General features: G+C 37.8%; 1 protein-coding gene across 1 annotated transcript in view; it reads left to right on the top strand.

Annotated features, from left to right (window-relative positions):
• iglon5 (IgLON family member 5) overlaps positions 1–22397 on the top strand; it is a 133353-nt gene that overhangs the window by 102372 nt on the left and 8584 nt on the right. Inside the window, exons 3-5 of the mRNA XM_087806324.1 lie at positions 4883–5115; positions 9862–9981; positions 22164–22295. Of these exons, the coding sequence (XP_087662450.1) occupies positions 4883–5115; positions 9862–9981; positions 22164–22295 (485 nt within the window). The remainder of the gene's footprint in view (positions 1–4882; positions 5116–9861; positions 9982–22163; positions 22296–22397) is intronic.

The raw sequence follows: 22397 nt of genomic DNA on the forward strand, positions 1-22397 counted from the left end.
TCATCTGATTGAATATAATACTTGTGAAGTGAAGAATAATGTGTAAATGGAAGGTTCAAGGGTAAGATAATAATCGGTAAAAGGGTTAGTCCACCAAAAAAAAAAATTAAACTTCACTTGTTTTCTGCTCATGTCGACTAAGGGTTGTCTGTTCCTTTTTAGAGTTATAGGCAAAAATGTTATGTTCATTTTAATTTAGCGACTGACGCTCACTGGTCTTTGTCTTCACCCTTATCCAAAACGACACTTTAAAACATCCAAATACCTCCATACTGCTCGTCTGTAATGTCCATCTTGTATTGAAGCCTCGAAGAAAGAAATTCTTCCCGGAAAAACTAAAATAATTTGAGCTTGTTTGTAGAGGAAGTTTAAAGAATAATAAGGGATACAGACAAGAAGTACCTGAGCACTAGTCGCTTGTTTAAAATGAAAAACATTTTTCATACAGCTTCAAAAAGTAACTGATTACATGGATCGACATGAGGGTGAGTAGAAAATGAGTGAGGTTTAAATTGTGGGTGAACTATCACTTTAATATAAAATACATGATGACAGGAATATCCAAGAGTAGAGCTGCTATAAAGTTGAACTCACATGCTGGCATCTAAGCAAGGTAAGAACAGTCTCACTGGCATTCATGTAGATTGAAAAAATGAGAGAATGTGCCTTCAAATGTCAGAAGCTCCAGATAGAACACACTCAAAAACAGAAAGGTTGAATCTTTTTGAATTTAAATTCTCAGATTTAGAAGATGTAAGCATGATCGCCTCACAGCATGAAGGTTGCAGGTTCATTTCTAGGGCCAGAGGGAAGCAATTACGTGAGCTTTCTGTGTAGAGTTTATATGTTCTCCAAGTGTTGCGTGGGTTTACTCAATGCACTCCAGTTTCCTCCCACTGTCCAAAAACATACAGAGGTTGATTGTGAACTCGGGGAAATTGTATAAGTGTGTGTGTGAATGGTTGTGTGTTCTGTGTGCGGAACAACTGTTCAGGGTCTCACCTTCCCTCCCCCTCACCTGATAACACTGCTCTAGACCCCCGCATGACCCCTATAAGGGAATAAGCGTCAGAAGATATACGAATGAAGCTTAGTTCTATCTATCCAATTCCATACCTGTAGCTTTACACATAAACCTAAAAAGGGTTGTTAAAAGAATACTAGCGGGGTCCAACTCTAACTGGATACTGTGGAAGTCAAAATAATCCGTCAAAATATTCACCTAAAAGATTGGTAGCAGAAAGGTTAAGCGAGGGGTGGATGAAGCTTCATGAAGCAGTGTCACAGTTTTAGAGATCAATAAGTGGCCCTCACTCTAAAAATTACATTAGGTTTCCATAGAACAGGTGTTTAAAACAATAGATTAAAAAGAATAGATTGAAATCCTGGGCTCTGAAAATAATGATACTGCCTTATGAAGCTTCATTGAGTCATCACTAGAAATTTGGTGTTATTCTCCTCAGTCCTTTTTAGTACCCCTGGAGAGACCTTACCGGGAAGTTAGACGGGTTGTATTAGAAATCTCACACTTGGCCTGGGGATGCCTCAGTATTCCTCCAGGGGATGCAGAGAGGGTCTCCAGAGAGGGATACCTGAGCATTCTTCCTATTTATTCTCCCTGCTACTTCCAAATGTTTCTTTCTTTTTTTTTAAAGTTAAATATTGGATTAAGTCTTTTTTTGGATGTTGAAACTGTGTTTAATGTCATTAATTAATGATAAATGGCCAAAAATATGTATCTATCATCTGTAATAATCTGCAACAGTTGAAATCTAAAGGCTCTTCCTTGCGAAGGCGTGTAGCTTTTGTAAGCTCTGGCAGCTAAAACGAAGAGAAAAAAAAAATGTAATTATCGCTGAAGGTTTCCTCGTATTACATCACATTTAATTCTACATTCCTCTAAATCTTGAGATTCCTAATGCATTATCTTTATTTTTGCCTTAAACAGAAGAACAGACAGCCTAGTTGTACAAATCAAATACGCTAATCCAAACCGAGAACATTTGAGTCACTGTTTGTTAACGTCAACCATTCTCTCTCATCGTGGTAAATCAAAGGAGCTCGGCTCTGATCTATAATGTCATCAAGCCTGGAGCTGCTGCATTGATGTTTTGGAAAAGTCTTTCATTTGTAATTGTACATTCAAAAACAAATCACTGTGAATGTTTTCTTTAAGTGGAATTATTTGCTTTACAAAGCGAGTGAATGAAACATTGAATGTGGTGTATTTCTGTAATGGCATCTTTCAAAAGAATTGATTTATGTTTTTGAACCTAAATGCTTTGGATTTTTGATCATTAGACCTTTTTTTTTATAATACTGCCACATGAAACCTCATCACCATTACCAATACTTTATTGGGAATATGGTTGCCTAGAGACCTGGGGTAATATTACTTAACTGCGATTCATTGGTAATACTAATGGGTCAAATGAAACCACCATAAGTAGTAGGAGCCTATATACCTAACCAAGCTGTGTCATTATTGTCAGACCCCAATAGATGTCACCGTTTCCTGTATAATGTATTGCTTTGAACAGCTATCCTAATTAAAACCTACTTCATTATTTTAACTAAGGGTGCCATCTACTGAGCTCTTAACATATGACACTGCTTCATGGAGCCTCATCAGCCAATCACTAGTTAAAACAAATCCAATATATCACAGAAACATGTTGAAACATTATATAGATTCTGATTAATTCAACGCCTATTTGAGTCCAAATACAAAGTTTATCAACATTAATTTATTGTTTTAATAGTGTGAATTCATCATAAAACATTTATGATATTAAAATAGTTTCTAATGACTCAACTCTGACTTTTTGTGTGCCCGAAAACAAAACAAAAAACAAATAAGACTAATGATCTTCAGTGTGACATTCAATTAAACCTATTTTGATATCATTGAAACATTACACTCTAAAGAAAAAAAATGTATTTTTTATTCCTTCAAAAAGAGTGTCTATAATATTAACCAGTAAAAAAACAACCTTGAAAATGTAATTATTTTATACACAAAAAGGACATAGTTAGGATGAAAGAAAACAAGCCAACAACAGCAACTAGTGCAGCTTGAAGGGTCAAACTCCTGATGTTCCGAGACGACATCTCTCTGATCCCCATCCAGGACAACGGTGAGTCAAAACAGAAGGTCGGGAGATTGAGTCGCCGGCTGAATAACCTGCAGCCGAGTTTGTTCAAGACTCACACCGCAGGTTTCATCGTAACCAAAAAGAAATGGACTTCCAGAGGCAATTTAGGAAGATTATTCTGTCAGTGTTGGTCCAGTCCTTTTTTCCCTGCCACAGGTCTGCTACAGATGGCAGCGAACCATAAAGACTGCAGAGAAGCTAATCTGTGTTGACCTGCCCTTCATCCAAGACTCCGCAAGACTACAAGAAAACAAATGTCACATTCCTCCCCTCCTGTTATAAGCTTTCAACAAGGTTCTCTCTATCACAAGCCACTTCTAAGACTGTTAAATGCACATATCAACAATCCTGTCGACATTAAATGTTAGTGTGAATCTCTTATGTAGGGTTATCGATCCATGTCCTTCCCAAAATTCACATGTGTCACAACCTATCACAAAGGACCTAAGGAAAATCTGGCTCTTACTGAGTCTAGATGTTTAATCAGGGAAAGAAAATAGTGTGTCACAAGAACTACATCAACCACCAAGAACCGACAAAGCTTTCAGCTAAAACGGCTAGAGGCCAAACAACACTTTAAGCCTAATCTTCAAGTCGAGCACCAGAGCCACGGATATAACCAGAGACTCCAGAGTTTTCATTTTAGCTTGTGAACCCAATGCCACGTTTCTCGCCCTGTAAGTTGAGTTCTCTGAAACATTTTCTTTTGACTACCACTCAATTCTAAAGTACTTGAGCTGCATTATTGACAAAGAAATATCTCTCAACTGAGTGAATTAGGCACTTATGTTTATAGTATTTGAAAATATTTATTTCCAAATGAACTTGAAACGTTTGTTTAAATAAACAGACGAAGTTCCTCAATCCAAGCTGGCACAGAAATCGCTCATGGTTTTTACTAGCCCAGGTTAGACTAACACTGGGAGTGAACCTGCAACCTTCCTGCTGTGCAGCGTCAGCGTTAACCAGCTGGCACTTTGCAAGCCACTACTTTTATCTGTTTTGTTTTGTTGTTTTTTTTTTAAGAATGAAAAACATGGGCAGTTGGTTACACTTGTTAGTTGTCAACTTGATTTATTTTCATATGTTACGTTTCTACCACCAGCCAAATGTGTCGCCTCTGGATTTATGCCGCGGCCTGTTACAAGGGTCTGTCCTGAAAACCTTTATTAAATCACATTTGTGTGAATGATTCACTCGGGCTTCCATCTCGGTAATACATTAAACTGCTTCCTCAGCAGTAATGTAATGACATCTTCTCTAATCAAATGTATGTGTGCATTAAGTCTGCATGGACAGTCAATAGCTGACAAATGAATAACTAATGGGTTTCATAAATAAACTCAAATTTAATGTAAAGAAATTCCTTTTTACCCAAGTGGCAAAAATGCTTGTGCTATGCTTGAGACAATACTGTGTGATGCGGGTCATTAAGACGAACCGCGTTCAATGCCATTATGATGCTCATTTCCTCTGGGCAGTCTTGTGGCAGCATCATCAGTGCGGAACTGATTAATTTTTAAATTAGATTAATAGCGGGTTTGCCTTCAGATAGTGAATTCAACGGTGGAGTCCTCGCTGAAAGTTCTGTACTCCAGTCAAACTTTGTTTAGATAAACAAAATTCTTGATGTTCATCATTATCCAAACATCAGCCTTTTTTTTTTTTAAAAAGACATTTTACAGCGTGACCAAGATCTGAAACTGAACTGTCCTCCCCCGTCACAGGTGTCGTATCGACGAGGAAGTGACCCACAAGGCCTGGCTGAACCGCTCCCACATCCTGTTCACCGGGACGGATAAGTGGTCGCTCGACAGACGCGTGACTCTGCTGAACAGCAACAACAGCGACTTTTCCATTCACATCGACAAGGTGCAGGTAACAGACGAGGGACCGTACACCTGCACCTTCCAGGCTAATAACAAGCCCAGGATCGCCAACGTCTACCTCATCGTCCAAGGTGAGTTTGTTCTCAGACTGTGTGTCACTATTTTTTCACTCAATCCCTCAAAATTACTTTCAAAGAAACATTCAAAATAAATCATTCGCTTAAAAAATGTGTGTGAAGACAGAGCCCTAGTTCTAGAATCACTGCCATTCTGAATTGAAAGAAAAATGTTAACAGAATAAGCAACAAATAAGAATTAGAATAAGTGATTGAGTTAGCACCAATAAACTGTATTGATAATAAGAGAAAGACTGAAAATGCAATGTTTCTCAAAACAAAAGCTGCACACTCAGAAGTCGGAAGATAGAATTGATGCTGTTGCCACATTATCTGTTACAGTTTTGTAAGTGGTGACTGTGGAGTAAACCTCCGATGGTAGCATGCCAAATACTTCTTAGTCCAGATATTTTAGCTTAGGGCACCCACATAGTATTAATGGTTTAGTCCTGTTATATTAACCAACTTAATTACATAAGCCATTAATTATCTTTATCGCTATAATTTATTTATTTAAAGGCCTTCAAATGGTTTAATATTCAGTAAACTTTAAGTTCTGCGTTTTTTCTGACCACAAATCTGCCCAAACTTGAAAAACTGCTTGATCAACCATTGAAGGACAACTCAATTCTTCTTTTGTTTTTATTTCCTCAAAGGTGGTTTTTGGTTCGATGATTTCAGTGGACATCAACAAATGATAAAATGGAATAGATTAATAACCTTCAAAATAGACAAAAAAGACGAGATGCATTGGTCTTGATAAATTTCAATATAACACTTTTCCCTCAAAAGTTTCTAATATAAAATCTTACAATGACTTGCTTTTCAAACAAAGTTATTTAAATCAACCAATAATTTACAATTAATGATTAAGTAAATGCTTAACCATTAGGTTTAAAGTCTTAACAAAAGACATACTGTAAGCTTAAAATGGCTCAAAAAAATATATCATTCAAATCAACCATTACCCAGTCAAGACCTAGTTCAAAACATAATCCTCATTATAAGTAGTTTTTTCCTAATATCAGGAGGCCATGCCCTGTTTTCAGGAGCAGGTAAAAAAGGTAACTGAGCCACTGCCAAACATTTCACTGGTCTTTGAAAATCTAACAATGAACACAAGGCAATCATCATTCTACCATTAGAAACATCTTTCATTCACCCACACAAACAACTTAACAATGTGGCATTTATGGTTTGCACACTGCAATTATTAAATACCTAAATTCACAACAACATCCATTGTTAGGGTTGTTTGTTGTTCTTCAGTAAGTGTTTATTGTCTATCTTCATATTTGTAAACATGTAATTGTGAAGAAATGGTTGTATTATCACTCAGACTGTTAAGAAACAAGATCCATACCGATAAAGGGAGAGAGGGCTCCTTATGGGATATGCTTCATGAGAATAAAACATATCTTATGCGCAGGTGAATTTTGTCCCACAAGCAACCATGTTGGTTCCACCAGCTGCTCTTGCATGTGTATGTAGTGTATGACTAACTACCCTAACAATGGATGTTGATGTGAATTTAGGTATTTAGTAATTTCGGTGTCCAAACCATAAATGCCACATTGTTAAGATAAATCAATGTTTGTGTGGATGAATGAAAGATGTTTCTAATGTGAAATGGTAGAATGAGGAATGCCTTGTGTTCATTGTTAGATTTTCAAAGACCAGTGTGCATCGATTATAGCGATATTTTCCATTCTATGCCTGTATTCTTCACTTCATGTTTAGATGTGGTTGAAAGGGTTCTTTTAGCAGTTGAAAACATGGAGTCACTCTTTGTTGCTGAATTATCTAATCATTATACCTGTATATAATATATATATATATATATATATATATATATATATAGTAGGAGTGTTCAGACTGTATTCACGTGTAAAAGGTTACACTGATAAATGATAAACATTTACAAATATCAGTAATTGTGGACCCAGGATTTTTATCTCCTATCCTCCTTCGGATTCATTTTTTTCATCAATATATACATGCCTGCAAATGACACGAATCTTCTGTTGACCAATGAGGTGTGTGTTAGTCATGTGTCCCACGTTGTGGTTTCTGTGGTTCAATTAAAGTGTTGAGACTTTTGTCAGTGACGAGTAGCTTTTGAACAATTAAAATAAAAGATACGACAAGTACAACAATTTAATACATAAGTGTTTATTGTAATTACAAAATAAATATAGGGCTGCTGTAATACTGATAGAAAAAAAATATATGTTCAATTAAGTTGTGATTTTATTATTATTATTTTTCAACTGCTGAAAAGATTAGGTTGAAGGTATTAGAATTGAGGCATAAACCTCAAGTGCTTTTATATTAAAACTGCAATAGAAAATGGCATATTGAAGATCTTAAATCTCATTCGTGTTTCAAACAGGTAACAAATAGAAAGTGTATAAAAAAACATATTTGAATGTTGAAACCCTTAATATAAATGTCAGCATATTCTCTAGTTTTACCATTTCAATGTACAATTTGTGTTGATGTTTGTCTCGGTTCTATAATTAAGAAGAAGCAATCGACAAGCCTAAATAGCATTTGATTTGGTTAACATCACAAATAAGATTATGTTTCCAGCCGACTGTCCTTTTTTAACTTTGTGACAAGTGAAAATGTTATAACATTGATCATCTCATTAGCTTCCACTGTTCAAAAGCAACCAAACTTAAAATCCTTACTCACATCTCGCCTTGCGCGTCTGAGCCCATTTGTCATTTACGCCCGGTCTATAGAGATTACCTGTCTTTATAAACAGAAAGTTTGGCAGATTAGATGGATGAGTAGATTAAAAGAGGAGATGAGGTACGGAGCGTGGCTGTCGAACCGCCTGAGCAAATAACTGACGACGCGGGACCTAGATGGAGACTCAGACATCAAGTTGGCAGCAAAGTGAATAAGAGTTTGACTGATCCTGACTGATATGATGTATTGACTCAGGACTGAGGATGAAAGTGTGACCTTTCCCACCCTAATTGTGTAACTGTGTTGAATTGTGAAGTGAAGTCTGTGTTAAATCTGCGGCTGCAGAAAATCGAAACCGAGTAAAGCATTTGCAGAGTTGCTTCTTAAACGTGGTAGATGAAAGTAGTAAATCTATAATAGTCTTTATATTTCCTTTAATGAGACATCTAGTAGAATAAGTACCGTTTACACTTCATCTTTTTTAATTATTCAGAAATGTTTTTAATAGAGAAACATTACCACACATTCATGCAAGAATAAAAAAGACAAAATGCATCAATATAATCCAATAGCTGAGCTAGCTAGTGTTCTATACAGTTTCAAATATTACAATGAATATGTTCCACGGTTATGTTTTCCTTAAAAGGCAATGACTAAAAAGATCAATTTAAATCTGCTCTTTGTGATGTTAACTAAACAAACAGTCGTTGTAATAACAATATTTTCTGCTAATTTCTGTTTCATTTCTTTTTGCTAAGAGAAAAATATAGCAAATGGTAAACTTATATATCAAAACGCATAATGTCTAAGTCATCTATTTCTCCATTCACGCAAAAGATTGCAAACATGTGGGAGTAGGCTGCGACGCAGCGTGCCAGTTCACCATCAGGAGTTAGCATAAAGGTCAAGTATCACAACTCAAGGAAACAATAATATCCAGTAGTGATGGTCTGATGATGATGTCATTATTTTTCAGAGACCACTAGATTGCGGTCTTTTCACTATTTACTGTTCTAATGTAACATAACATCATTTTCTTCAAGTGATGGCGCCACCTACTGACCTCTGAAAAACATGGCACTGCTACATGAAGCTTCATCATCAGTAGTATCGAGAGTGGAGATTGACCGTCAAAAATCAGTAGAGTAACTTGTAATAACATTAAGCGAAATCACCTGTAATCATGTAAGAAGCAACACACTTTGAATTCCGGTTCTCGTTTATTAGAGCTCAGTTTTTAATGACTTAGTCATGTGATCTTTTATGGATGACAGGCCCAATCAAAGAAAACCATTTTCGCTTTGTGAAACTTTTACAATTTGGAACCGACTGACAATTAAAACTCTCGCAGTTACCCAAACCTCACAGGTGGCAGAGGAATAAAAGCTGCTTAGTAAGTATTAGTGAATGTTTGAGTCTCACAAAAACCAACTGTTGTCTTGTCTACAGGGTAAATCATTTTCGCACAGATGACCACTGAATTCCTGAATCCTGATATCACACAGAAAATAATTACACCCTCCAGTCAGTGCTTGGGAACGAACAGCCTGCCGCCAATCCAGTCTGCTCTTTATCACTATGAGCATTCGACTACTTGAAGATACTGAGAAATGCCATCGTCTATGAACGTAACGCAGGGGAAGAAAAGCAATCTCAGTACCCAGCTCATTAAAAACAATGATAATGTGCAATTTAAATTCATGGACAATTTTGTGATCAATTCATGTGGTCTGACTTTGGGGTTATAACATATTCAGCAGTGGTTGTCATTCAGTTGAAATATTTTTTTCATCCTCTCCCTAAACTACAAAGTAAGCTTAGTTACAATTACTTGATTTAATATCAGCAGACCAACAGTTCAGCGAATTTTAAACGGACGTCGAAGCTTGTTGTGGCCCCGGCTCAGTGAACACTTAAACGTAGACTATTAATCAGCTTATTACTGAAGTGTCAAAGGTAAAGGGATTTTGATTACACTTTAATACCCTGAAAGGTCATTAAAGAAACACATTTTGAAGGATAAAGTCAAGAGTTTTCCACTAACAAAGTTTTCGTTTGTTTCAGTGCCCGCCAGAATCGTCAACATCTCCAAAAATGTATCAGTCAACGAGGGAGAGAATGTGAACCTCTTCTGTCTGGCGGTGGGACGACCGGAGCCCACGGTCACCTGGAAGGACCAGAAATGTAGGTTCTTCAGCAGCTCACATTTGTTTTGCGTTATCTAGCGTTCACCTTAAATACTTCTAATTTTAACGTGACTAAATACCTGCCCATCACAGGCCATTATCGACACCCCGTGTAATCACAGCATCCATCTTCATCCCTTTTCTCAGTCACAATGCGAACTGATGATACCAATCTTTAATCCCTACATTGTGTTGAATCAGAGCAAGTTGAGGGTGGGATGTGTGACAAGATCCATTTACAAATGAGCATTGTAATGTCTGGTATGTTCCATTGAGAATACAACTTTTACAGTTTATTTAGTTTGATCCGTTTCTTTTGACTTGGCTGAGGAATTGAGAGTGCTCTCTGACCCCTTATCCAAGATCACCAAATTTAATAGTGTATGACTCTGTAACAGTTATGAAAAACGACAAAAGCTCAAACTGGAAAGACAGTGAGTTGATGAACCCCTCCCCAGTTTTGAGCTGCTTAAAACATACGTAACAGAATTCCTTAAGTAGCTTTCCAACTAAATTAAAATACTTTTCTAAATTATAAGTGTTTTATTGGTCTTTGTCAAAGTAAATAGTTCCTAAACATGTGCTGGAATTGGAGCCATGTCTTTGGTGTATCAGAGAAAACAATCTTTAATGCTGGGGGTCAAATATGGTCTCATTGTGGAGCCGAAAGACTTTGAAGACCAATTGAACATGAAGTTTCTAGAGAGAACATCATTTCCCAAGCACCGGTGATGTGTTGAAGAAGCCTCATGAAACATTGGCCTTGTTTTTAGAGTTCAAATATAGCCCTATTCGCACGGGATAAGCATTACCCCCCTCTGTGTTATTTTAAGTGCATTCACACGGGATAAGCGAAGTCTGTGAAATAGTCATTTTTACTGACGTTACCTAGAGATACAGATCTAAAAAGGATCGCAATTACTGTAAGAGAAAGTTAGTGTTACCAATCATTCTTCGTTAAGAGAAGATCAAGAGGACAACCGTTTATTTTCTTTTGTATCTCAACTTGTGCAGACGCTCAACAGCGAGAGTGCTGCCCTGCACACAAATTTGCCCCAACATTATTCTTACAAGAACGAGTGTAACGGAGTGCATTCGTGTGGGAAACAACAAAGCTGGAACTTAGTTTGTATCTGTGCAGCGCGCACGTCTTCTTTACTTTCGTCATGTGGAACAAACCCCCAACAACAAACTCTTTCTAATCCCTTTTCAACCCCTTCAAAATAAAACAGCGGAAGTAAACATTAACACAATGGCAAGTGCCTAGAAGTCCGTTACAGTGGCATTTATGCCACATTCAGAATTACAAACAGACATTCAGATTCACACGGGATTAGTATTATCACCCGACCTCTGTGTTTGGTGAATTACAGAAGGTGATATGCGGCGGAATTATTACATTACAAATCACAGACATGGCGCATTCACACGGGATTAAAACACAGACATTCTCCGTAATTATTACAAATTACCAGAGGTCCACAGGTAATACTTATCCTGTGTGTATCGTACATTAGACACCGTTTAATGAAGCCTCATTCCTCCACCACAACCAAACATAGTACCAGAAACAAGGGTGAAATGCATTATTGGCGATAGGGGTTAACTGTTGATTTATTAACACTACTAAAAAACACTAGAAATATAGATTCAGCCATATATGGCGATCAATTTTTCACAATACTGCATCTATTCTCAACAGCACTGTATCAATTTGTTTGTCTTTTATTTGTTTTCATAGTCTTTGTATACTTTAAGGCCATGATGTGCTGATGAAGTTTCATGAAGCAGTGTCATGTTGTTTAGAGGTCATTAGGTGGCGCCATCAGTAAAAAAAAGTGACGTATCATTAGAACAGTTGTTGAAAACAAAGGAAAATAGTGCAGAGACCGCCATCTAGTGGACTCTGACACTGCTTCATGAAGCTTCATCAGACCGTTGCTATTTCACGGTTCAAAATGGTCTGTTCAACATAAACATATTCTTTTTTTTAAATCTACAATTAACATGCAAATATTCACTTTTTTTTTTCTTGCAATCAATTGCATTGCAATTAAACTCTCAGTCGCTACATAGCAGCACTCATTACATCTTCCACAGCTATAAGGAAAAAAATACTGCAAGATCCCTGCAATGACTCAGGACAAGAGGATACAGTCCACACCTGCAGCTTTCTGTAGTTTAAAAAAAATAATGAAAGCAGCTACAACTTATTTGGTCTGACATCATGTCTTTAAATTCTGCAACATAAGAGTATTCGGACAATACTACAAATATATATTTGTTTCTATAGAATTACAATGTATCGTAATTCGTTCCTTTTCAATTGAACTTCGTCCCTGCATTGTGATACATATCATCAGATTATTCCCAATACAAACCCCTACTAACCAAACCAACACAATTTCCGTAAAAAAAAGTTTTCTGAAATAATTGTAATGTTCAAGAGCACGGATAAGACAGTTAGTCTTGATACATGGTGTTGGATCTGCTACATGTGTGGATGCTTTGGCAGTTGTATGAGAAAAGGTTGTTTTCTGTCAAATGGTATTTGAATTTTCGAGATACTACAAAACCTTCAGTAGTTATAAGAAATTGTAATTGCACATATGCAGTGGTTTTCCACAGCAGTAGGGTTGTCAATAAAATGGGTTGAAAAGCAATTAAGCACAATTAGTTTATTTCGGTCCTCTTAGAGAAGCATTCCCTTCCCTGCACTCTATAGAGTGCCTTACAGAGGGTAAAGCCTGCTAATGATCACAAAACTATATATAGATTCACAGAAATAGTCACAAAAAAAAAAACCCTCTGCAAACGCTCACCTGGGTTTCTACACATCACACAGGCTAAGCTTCACTTGCAAGCCGACAGCATTTCTCCTCCGTCAGCAGTAATCTTCTCTCCCTAACCAGCCCCCCGTCTCAACCGCCTCCCCTCATAACCCCCTTTTCTTTTTTTTTTTTTACAAAGAAAGACATAGGACCTGCATTGCTATTCAGGAGGAGCGTCTGCAACCAAGCCATCACTTGTGGGAGACTCGGGGCAGTGAAGAAAAGGGAGGCGGTGGAGCCCCAAGAAACAGCAAGAGGCTGCCAGCCATCTGTCCCCATTACTCAGTGACTGCATTGAAAAACGGCAGGGAGGGAGGTTCAGGAGAAGAGTGTATGTCAAGTGAGAAATGTGTTTGTGTGTACTCGGAGACGGTGACTTTGAGAGACGAGATGTGATATTCTTGTTCTGCCTATAGTCTCAGACACTCTTCTACATAGCGACAGTTATTTTGTAGATTGTAACAAATTCTTCTCTAACAAAGTAGCAACATTTTTTTTTTTACCTGTTCTACCTTTCTCAGGTTCTGAAGTTTTCCCATCACAAAGAAGGCTGTGTAGTCGTTTGTGTGCGGGCTTAGTTTGGAATAGTTTGAAACAAGATTTCGGCAAGATTTGCTTCTCGGACTAGGAACACGCGTTTATATTTTTAGGGTGGGTGTCCAAATGACCCTCCACATCCATTGCGGGAAAGGAAATTTGGGGATCCTGTAGATTTGTGTTTCAATTAAAAGTATAGTTTTTAAAAATACTTATTTTCAGGAGCTTATTTTCTCATTTTTGTATTTGCTCCATTTCTGAGTACATTTTGTGTCCTGGAAAAAAAGAAAGTAATTGAGCAACACAAATGCAACTATTGATTTAAGTGTCTCTTAAGTTGATCTTGGACCTCTATTGTACTCATCAGTATTTATCCGTTTGTACAAAACTCTTATCATTGAAATATATACATTAGAAAATGTGCTTAAGCCCCGCCCACTGGAAACAATTGATTTTTATAGAGGTGAACTTTAGTTTACCATAACCACACCCACTCTGCTCTGATTAGCCAATCATGAGGCTTTGTAACTGCATGTCATCAATACCAGAAGTCCCCATCTCCATAGGGACTTGTTATGTAAACACAGCGGGGCGTGATTACAGCTAGCACTGGTCTCTCATTTCAGATGGGGACATCTTTATAAAAGTAATACCTTCAAAACATCGAACCTAAAAAGGGATTTCCTTAAACATGTTTTGGCCAAAGTTACTAATAGTTAATACGATGTTCAATAAATAAATGTTTGTTTTTTCTAATTATTTAAGTTTATTCATCATTGTTTTAGTGTTGAGTGGTCAGTATTAAACACTGTGACCTTCGTCAGTCACAAAAGTAATGTTTAGAGTGTTTTAAATGAGTGTAATCTGTGCTTAAAATGCGTATTTTACTCTCACAACTATCTAATTTAATGACACAGTTTGTCAAATCGTTGTTCTATATGTTTCTATTTGATGAAATTCAGCTGTTAAATCCAGAAAATGTCATAAGATTAGTGATGAAATGCAAAAACGCAGCAGATATTATTCACTTAGTAGGTCATGGTCTTCTTAGAATTCGTGTTCAAGACTTCTTTTCCCATCAGTGGTTTCTGTGAAAGAGAGGAGAAAATGATAGCAGAGGAATCAAGAGCTTGCACCAGTGGCCTGGTTTGCAATGATCAGAAAACAAAGTATGTCTTCAGTGAACAGCAGGCCCAAAACCTCTGATCCATCCCTCTCTGAATTTCACAGTCTGTTCACGTCTTAGAAGAAATCCAACTATCTCTGGTGGTCAGGCGCCTGGCTCCTTCACTGGGCATAAGTGGTTGATGGAGCTGTATATTGAGGGCCATTGTCGTCGGTCAGGGGCGGTCTCTGCTCAGATATGATCTTTCTCTATGGTCTGGTATCCACAGAGGAAGAAGTGAATAAAAGAAGAGAGTGTGGGGGGAAAACTGACCATGAGTAGTGAACATTGAACAACTTCAAAACTATAGACGTTGAATTCCCAGAGTTACAATAGTGTGTTAGGAGACTCACATTCTCTTCTTGTCTACATTCTTTATACTTCTTCTTTCTTCCTACTGAGAATTATTTATGGCAATGAAAGATTCTATGGATATTTGTGCTTCAAGAAGCAGTATCATAATATTGGAGGGACATCCAAGCTTTCTCTCTCATCCATCGTTTTGAACCGATATTCCTTTGAAACAGTTTATATTTTTCACACCGAGGGTGGCAACTACAAAAACACTCAAGAAAATAAATACATAAAATAAAATGATTCTCCTCCAAGTAATCTTTTTTTTTTTCTTTTTTTTTTATTCTTTTTATTATTTCTTCTCTCCTGACTCACTCACATATTTCAAATGTTGACGTCTTTCTCTCCAAGATGCAAGTCTCTCATCATGACCATGTTTTAAAGTAACTACTTTATAAAGCCCCCCCCTGTCTGAATCTTACCAAGTTACCAAAGCAGAGTCCATTATGATGTAATAATAGGCTTCACTACTCGTCCGGTCAGATTTGCTACCATTAGTTTACAGAAAAACTCAGTCATCACAACAAGGATCACAACCACAAGCAGTAAAATTATAGGTTCCCAACAGCAAACACTCACCGACCTTTACAAAAACCAGGTAATAAGGAAAGCAAAATCCATCATCTCAGATAGTACTCACCCAATTCAAGCTTCTTCCCTCCAGTTCCCGCCTTAGACTACCAACAGCCAAAACAAATCGCTTCAAAAACTCAGTCATCCCCTCTTCTATCTCACTACTTAAATTAACACACCGACTCATCTAGCCCATCCCACAGTATTTTAGTATACGCTTTTATATTTTATTTTATTTATTTTTTGTTGTATGGTTGTGCGTCACTGTGTTTGTCTTAACTGCTGCAAAACCAATTGCCCCTCAAGGACAAACAAAAAAAATCTTGAATACACATTTTCCAACGTAGATTTTGATCAAAAGAGAGTTTTGTACAAACACAAACATACTGATGAGTACAATAGAGGTCCAACATCTATTAAAGAGATACTTAAATAAACACATTAGTTGCCATTTAAATGTTTAAGTTTGTTTAATACGTTTCTTACATTTGGAGTTTAATGGTTAAAGGTTAATCTTGTGTAAAGATTAGCAATGGAATAAAAAAAAGAAAAAATAGTGATTCAGTAGCAAAAGTTTCCTAATTAAAGGTAGGATTATTTTTTGCTTTATATTCTTAGAAATCCCTAAATTGCGGACGATTATTTAATGCACACAAAAACCAAACATAAGTGGTAGTTATTATCTTTTCTGTGTAATTCATCTTTAAATTCAAGGAATGTTAGGTAATTCTATAACGGGAGAGAAACCAAATAGATTTCCTAGCCATTGGGAAAAGCAGCAATCATGAATGTGGGACTTCTTAATGTTCGCTCCATTACTAATAAATCCTTTATTCTTAATGATCTTTTCACGAGAGTAAATTTGGATTTATTGTGTCATTCTAAAACTTGGCAGAGAGAGGAAGAGTTTATTCATCTGAACGAACTCTGTCCAGTAGGGAGCGCTGTCCTGGGGAAGCCTTGCCTCTCTGGTCGTGGGGGAGGTCTTGCTACTGTTTTTAGGGAGAGTTGTTCTTGCAAAGTGATTCAGACACAGGAATTCACTTCTTTTGAATCTCAGATGATCTTGGTTGGTTCTACAAGACCTTTCTATTGTGTGTCAATCTACCGCCCGCCTGGTCCTGTGGCGGTGTTCTTGAAAGACTTTAGTGACTTCTTATCTTTCATTATTCAAATGGAATCTGTTCTTATTCTTGGAGACTTTAATCTTCATGTTGATGACGTCACATCTTGTTCTGCTAAAGAACTTTTAACTTTAACAGAAGCCTTTAATTTTGAGCAACATGTTTCTGAACCCACTCATCAAAAAGGCCACATTTTAGACTTAGTTTTTACTCTTGGCCTGGACATTTCTAATGTATCTGTACATGATGTCCATCTGAGTGATCATTCTCTTGTCTTGTTTAACCTGGACTTCATCCCTGAACCTAAGCCTTTGAAAGTTAGGTCTCAGAGACGTGTCATCTCAGCCGATACTGCAGACAGTTTTTCTGCTATGTTTGACGCTCTTTCCTTTGATGACTGCCCAGACGTGGACAGTTTGATTCACTGATCATTGTGTTGAAATACTGGATCAAGTGGCACCTGTTAAATCGAACTTGAAAATTCAGAAAAAACGGTGCCCTTGGACAAATGAAGATCTCCTGAGTCTGAAGAGACTTTGTCGAAAGACTGAGCGTCTCTGGAAGTCCACTAAACTTGAGTTGCACAGACTTCACCTCAGGGATCTGATGTCTTCTTACAATGAGATGGTAGAAACTGCTAGATCTGATTACATCAGAAAACTGGTAGCAGCAAATAAGAAAAACCCCAAAGTTTTGTTTGACACGATTAATTCACTCGTGTCTCCTGCTCCTCAAATCACGGCTGTCTTCTGTGAAGCTGACAGCAATGCATTGTTGAGATTTTTCATTGCCAAAATTAAATTGATCAAAGAGAAAATCTCTCCCCTTTATTTGGAACCCCTACTGTCTCTGAGCCCCTCTCCTCCTCTTGGTCCTCCTTCACTGCTGTATCTTTGGGTGATATTTGAGCACTAGTGAATAAGATGAAACCCCCCTCTTGCGCAGATGATGTCCTTCCTTGTTGGCTTTTTATCAAAGTATTTGATGTAATTGGCCCCTGGGTTACCAATATGGTGAACCTCTCCCTTTCCACAGGGTTTTTTCCCAATGCATTTAAACATGCCATTGTGGAGCCTCTGCTCAAAAAAACAGGCTTAGACCCAACTGACCTCAGTAATTTCAGGCCTATTTCTAAGCTCCCTTTCTTGTCCAAGATCTTTGAGAAGGTTGTGTCTGAGCAGCTGTCTTTGTTCCTGGATCAGAGCGACATCCATGAGAAGTTTCAGTCTGGCTTCCGTAAACATCACTCTACGGAGACAGCTTTACTGAGAGTGTCCAGTGACATCATGATGTCGGCTGACTCGGGTAAATCCACTGTTCTGGTTCTCTTGTATCCGTCCTCAGCCTTTGACATAGTTGATCACCAGATCCTGCTAGTAGACTGAGGGATGAAGTGGGACTGTCTGGGTCTGTGTTAGAATGGTTTTCATCTTACCTTTCTGGGCGCAGTTTTAGTGTATCTGCCAATCAAATGAGGTCTGAATCGGCAGATCTGTTGTGTGGAGTCCCTCAAGGTTCTGTTCTGGGTCCTTTATTGTTTTTGCTGTACCTGATTCCTCTCGGTAAAATCATTCAGAGATTTCCTGATGTTTCTTATCACATTTTTGCTGATGACATCCAGCTCTACTGCTCTTTTGATCCAACTGAGCCCCAGAGGCTGAACAGCTTAGTCAATTGTTTGCTAGAAATCAAACAATGGCTGAGTGAAAACACTCTGGTGGTTGCTCATGATGATAAGGATCCAGGGTTGAGTCAGTACTTAGGTCAGTCTGTCAAACTGAGCCTGAGAAACCTGGGTGTTGTATTTGATAAAGACATGCCTCTTGTGCAACACTGCAGAAAACTGACCAGAAACTGTTTTCTTCAACTGAGAAAAATCTCTAAACTTAGGAAAATGTTGTCGGTTTTCTTCTCGTCTGGACTATTGTAACAGTTTGTTTTCATGTCTTAACAAGAAGGAGCTGTCTCGCCTGCAGTTTATTCAGAACTCTGCAGCGAGAATTCTAACCTGCTCAAGTAGAACTCACATTTCTCCGATCCTTAAAACTCTTCACTGGCTTCCAGTTTCTTTTAGGATCAACTTTAAAATTCTGGTTCTTACTTTCAGAGCCATTTATGGTCAGGCTCCTCCTTACATCACTGATCTGATCCAGCCTTACACCCCAGCTCGGGCTCTGAGGTCTGTGGATCAGATACTACTGATGGTTCCTTGCACATGGTTCAGGACCAGAGGAGAGAAATCTTTTCAGGCTGTTGCTCCTAAGCTTTGGAACAATCTTCCTCTCTCTTTGCACTTGATGGAGTCTACTGACTCCTTCAAGAAACATCTTAAGACGTTTCTATTTGTTCAGGCTTTTCCTTGATTTTCTGTAACTCCTGTTGTGTAATCAGTTTTATCTTGATCTTTAAAATATATACAGTACTTTATTGAATATTGTGGTGCAGCCTACTCCCATCAGTATGTGTGAATGGCTGTCAAAGCGCTTTGTGACCCTGGTCTAGAAAGGCGCTATATAAATAGAGATTATTATTATTATTATTATTGTTTAAGCGCTTTGTGACCCTGGTCTAGAAAAGCGCTATACAAATAAGAATGAATTACTTACTTACGTAATAATTGTTAATGTCTCAACTAAATCTATATTTGTCTTGATTTATGTGCAATTTTTATTTATATAATGAAACAAATAAGCTTAGTCTGAAAATGGAAACTGTGGCATTCAATATTAAGTGATATGAAGTCATATTGTACTTTGTCTCTACATAACCTAAACATTTTTTCACTTTACTCAATAATGGAATTTACAGTAAAATATTCAAGTGCTAAAGGATTCACTATTTTAAAAGACACCTCAGGTTTAAAATGGAATTTCTATTGGTATGCTTTTGTGATTCGTTTCTTTTTTAAATTAAAAAAAAAAATAAAAATAGTAAAATGATTGAGCTCCCAAGCATTTGCACCTGGTTGAGATCTGACTCAGATGTTAAGTGATATAATCATTATTGTTATAAAATAAAGAGCAAAACCATGCATTTTTCAGGGTTTTGAGAACGTAGCGTATCAATCTTTTCTTTTGTGACGCTCATCTACTAAAATTGTCTAATTCTATTCCGTTTCCCTTCACGTCCGTTCTGGGAATATTTCGGTGCTCAGTCGCCTTGACAGAGATGTCACACGGGAGCCACATTTATTAGACTAATGGAACGAATGAATAACATTGCGTTCACCTCACCGAATCACCCGACGCACTCACTCGTGTGGCAACGGCGAACAGTTGTAGCGCCCCGCTCAGCTTGTGTCGGCACAGCTGCAAATAATCGTCTCCAGCTCAGTAACCACACTAATAATCCTCTCGTATAATCTTCAATTAGAACCGCCGTACTAATCTCTGACAGGAATAAGCGGGGTATTTAGTGTCTTTTTTATGCGTTGTTGCTGCTCACAAATATTTTCAGGAGACACTTTTGTGTATTTAAAAGACTTTAAAGGTTCACTGATCAACAGTAGAATCCATAAAATGAGAATGTTTGATGATCTGTTTACTTGAAAACGGATAATATACTGAAAAAGAAGCTTTAATGGCCATCATGGCAGGAGCTTCTATCCCAAACTTTTATTTGTTTACGTGCAACAATTTCTCTTTCCCCACTGCTGCTTGTTGCTAACCCCTTTGACATCCATCCGCTTAGATGAAGGAGTAATAACTTAAAATCTCCGGCTTCAGCCGAAGCTGTCCGGGGCCCACCAAAAATGTCCCAGACTGACTCATTTAGTTGCAGAGTCTCCTGAGAGTCTGTCAACATGGGGACTGCCAGAAATTCTTCCAGCCGTTGCAACTGTCAGGCCCTCGATTAGCCATGGCCTGCATGAACACATGGAATTCTACCTTGAGATATACCCAGAGAAATCAAGTTGACTCTTTAGTGACTGCCTTGTCTTGTGGTGTTTGACTGTTTGAAAGGGGGCGTCATAGCTCAGATGGTAGAGTGGTTGCCTGCAGTCCAAAAGGTTGCAGGTTCAATCCCAGCTCCAGACAAGCTTGTGTCGTTGTGTCCCTGAGCAAGACACTTTACCCTGATTGCTCCTGATGGTGAACTTGGCGCAAGTGTGCATGCCTACTCACATCAGTATGTGTGAATGGTTGAATTTCCCCTCGCGGGACTAATAAGGGATTCTAAAAAAAAAAAACTGTTCGGACCAGATTCCAAGTGTTAAAGCCCATACTTCCAGAGCTGTGGAAGTAAGGTGTGGAAATGTAGCAAAACACATCTCAAGATGATAAAGTATCTTGTATTCTTTTTCATGAGTAAGAGGAAAATAATCAGATAAGTCTTGTGATACAAGTTTGGGCTTTGTGTTAAGCTTACTAAGAAGGAAAAGTATTTAGGGCTACAATTTGGCTGCATGTTTGTTCTTCCTGTTTTCTACAGGTGACAGGCTGGCCACCTGTTCAGAGTGTCCCCTGCCTCTTATCTTGAGCTGCTGGGATAGACTCCAGCCCCGCTGTAGAAATCTAATGAATAAACCAGCATTAACCACGTTTCCTGGATTGGTTAAGAACCTCTCAAGTGCTACGATCTTCTTTGGAACGCTTTTAAAATTTCTGTGATGAAGTATGCGTTTTCTAGAGTAGCTAAAAAGAAAATGTTTCATCAATTGATAAAGAAGTGGGGAATCGATTTGACTTGCATTGATTGATTCAGTTTCAGCACTACCGCTGTAGACAGCTCCCACTAAGCACTCTGTACGCCTTTGGCCTGATCTTTAGGTTCTACATAGAAGGCTGTCTGGGAAACCCGATGTCTTAGCACTCCTTCTAAGCCAAACCTTTAAGATCCTCTTCCGCCCTTAAACCTTGTGTTAGATCAGGGTCAAAGTGACCCGAAGGCCTGAAAACATGTGTTTGTATAACTTGAGTGGTCTCAGGGTAAGGATGAGGTCGTTCACCGTATCCCAGAGAAAACACAAGGGATACCACAGACACATTTGTTTTCGGGGTTCGGGTCACCTTGACCCTGAGATAACAAGGGTTAAGAAAGAACAAATCTGCGAAAATCAGAAATTTTCTTTAATTATCATTTCTTTCATTATTATTTTGATGTTTTTGTATTCTTTTTTATTTGTTATTTGATTATCGTTTTCATTATTATTTTTAAGGAATGTATAATAAAGGAAATTTGTATCATATAATACTTTAGCTGATATTGTATACAAGTACATACAATATTTATTAGATAATCTTTAAATTAAAGAATAATAGGTAAAACCAGAATTAAATAAAAAAGAAAATAGGGGAAAAAGGTTGTAATACACAAATATTTTAAGAAATGTCACTTAAAAACTTCAAATTACTTCAGAAAAAAATCTGAGTGATACATTAAAATTCTGAAAAAGATTAGGATATTGAAATTTGAAAAGTATTTTAAAATGTTTTAATGAACTTAACTGTAGCAAAGGTTGTAAAACTTCATCTGCATAAACCATAACTTCCTTCCATCACCGTGTGATGCTCACACCATTGACATCATCTCAGTTCCTGACCCTCGACTTGTGTTTGATATGTTCTGACCTCTAACACTTCCCTCATTTCATTAGACGGCCTGGTGAGTGAGGGCGAGTTCTTGGACATCACAGAGATCAAGAGGCAGCAGGCGGAGGACTACACATGCATCACTAATAATGGAGTCGCTGCGCCGGACCAGCGCAAGGTCAAGGTCACGGTCAACTGTAAGTGTCCCTCGAGGTTGAGATAATTACATTGTTAATGATGTATGTAAATAGTCTGTGTGCATAATTTGCTTGAATGTCGGATGCTGTTGACCTGTGGGG

This window comes from Callionymus lyra, chromosome 13 (assembly GCF_982586985.1).
Source record: "Callionymus lyra chromosome 13, fCalLyr1.hap1.1, whole genome shotgun sequence".
Lineage (NCBI taxonomy): Eukaryota > Metazoa > Chordata > Actinopteri > Syngnathiformes > Callionymidae > Callionymus > Callionymus lyra.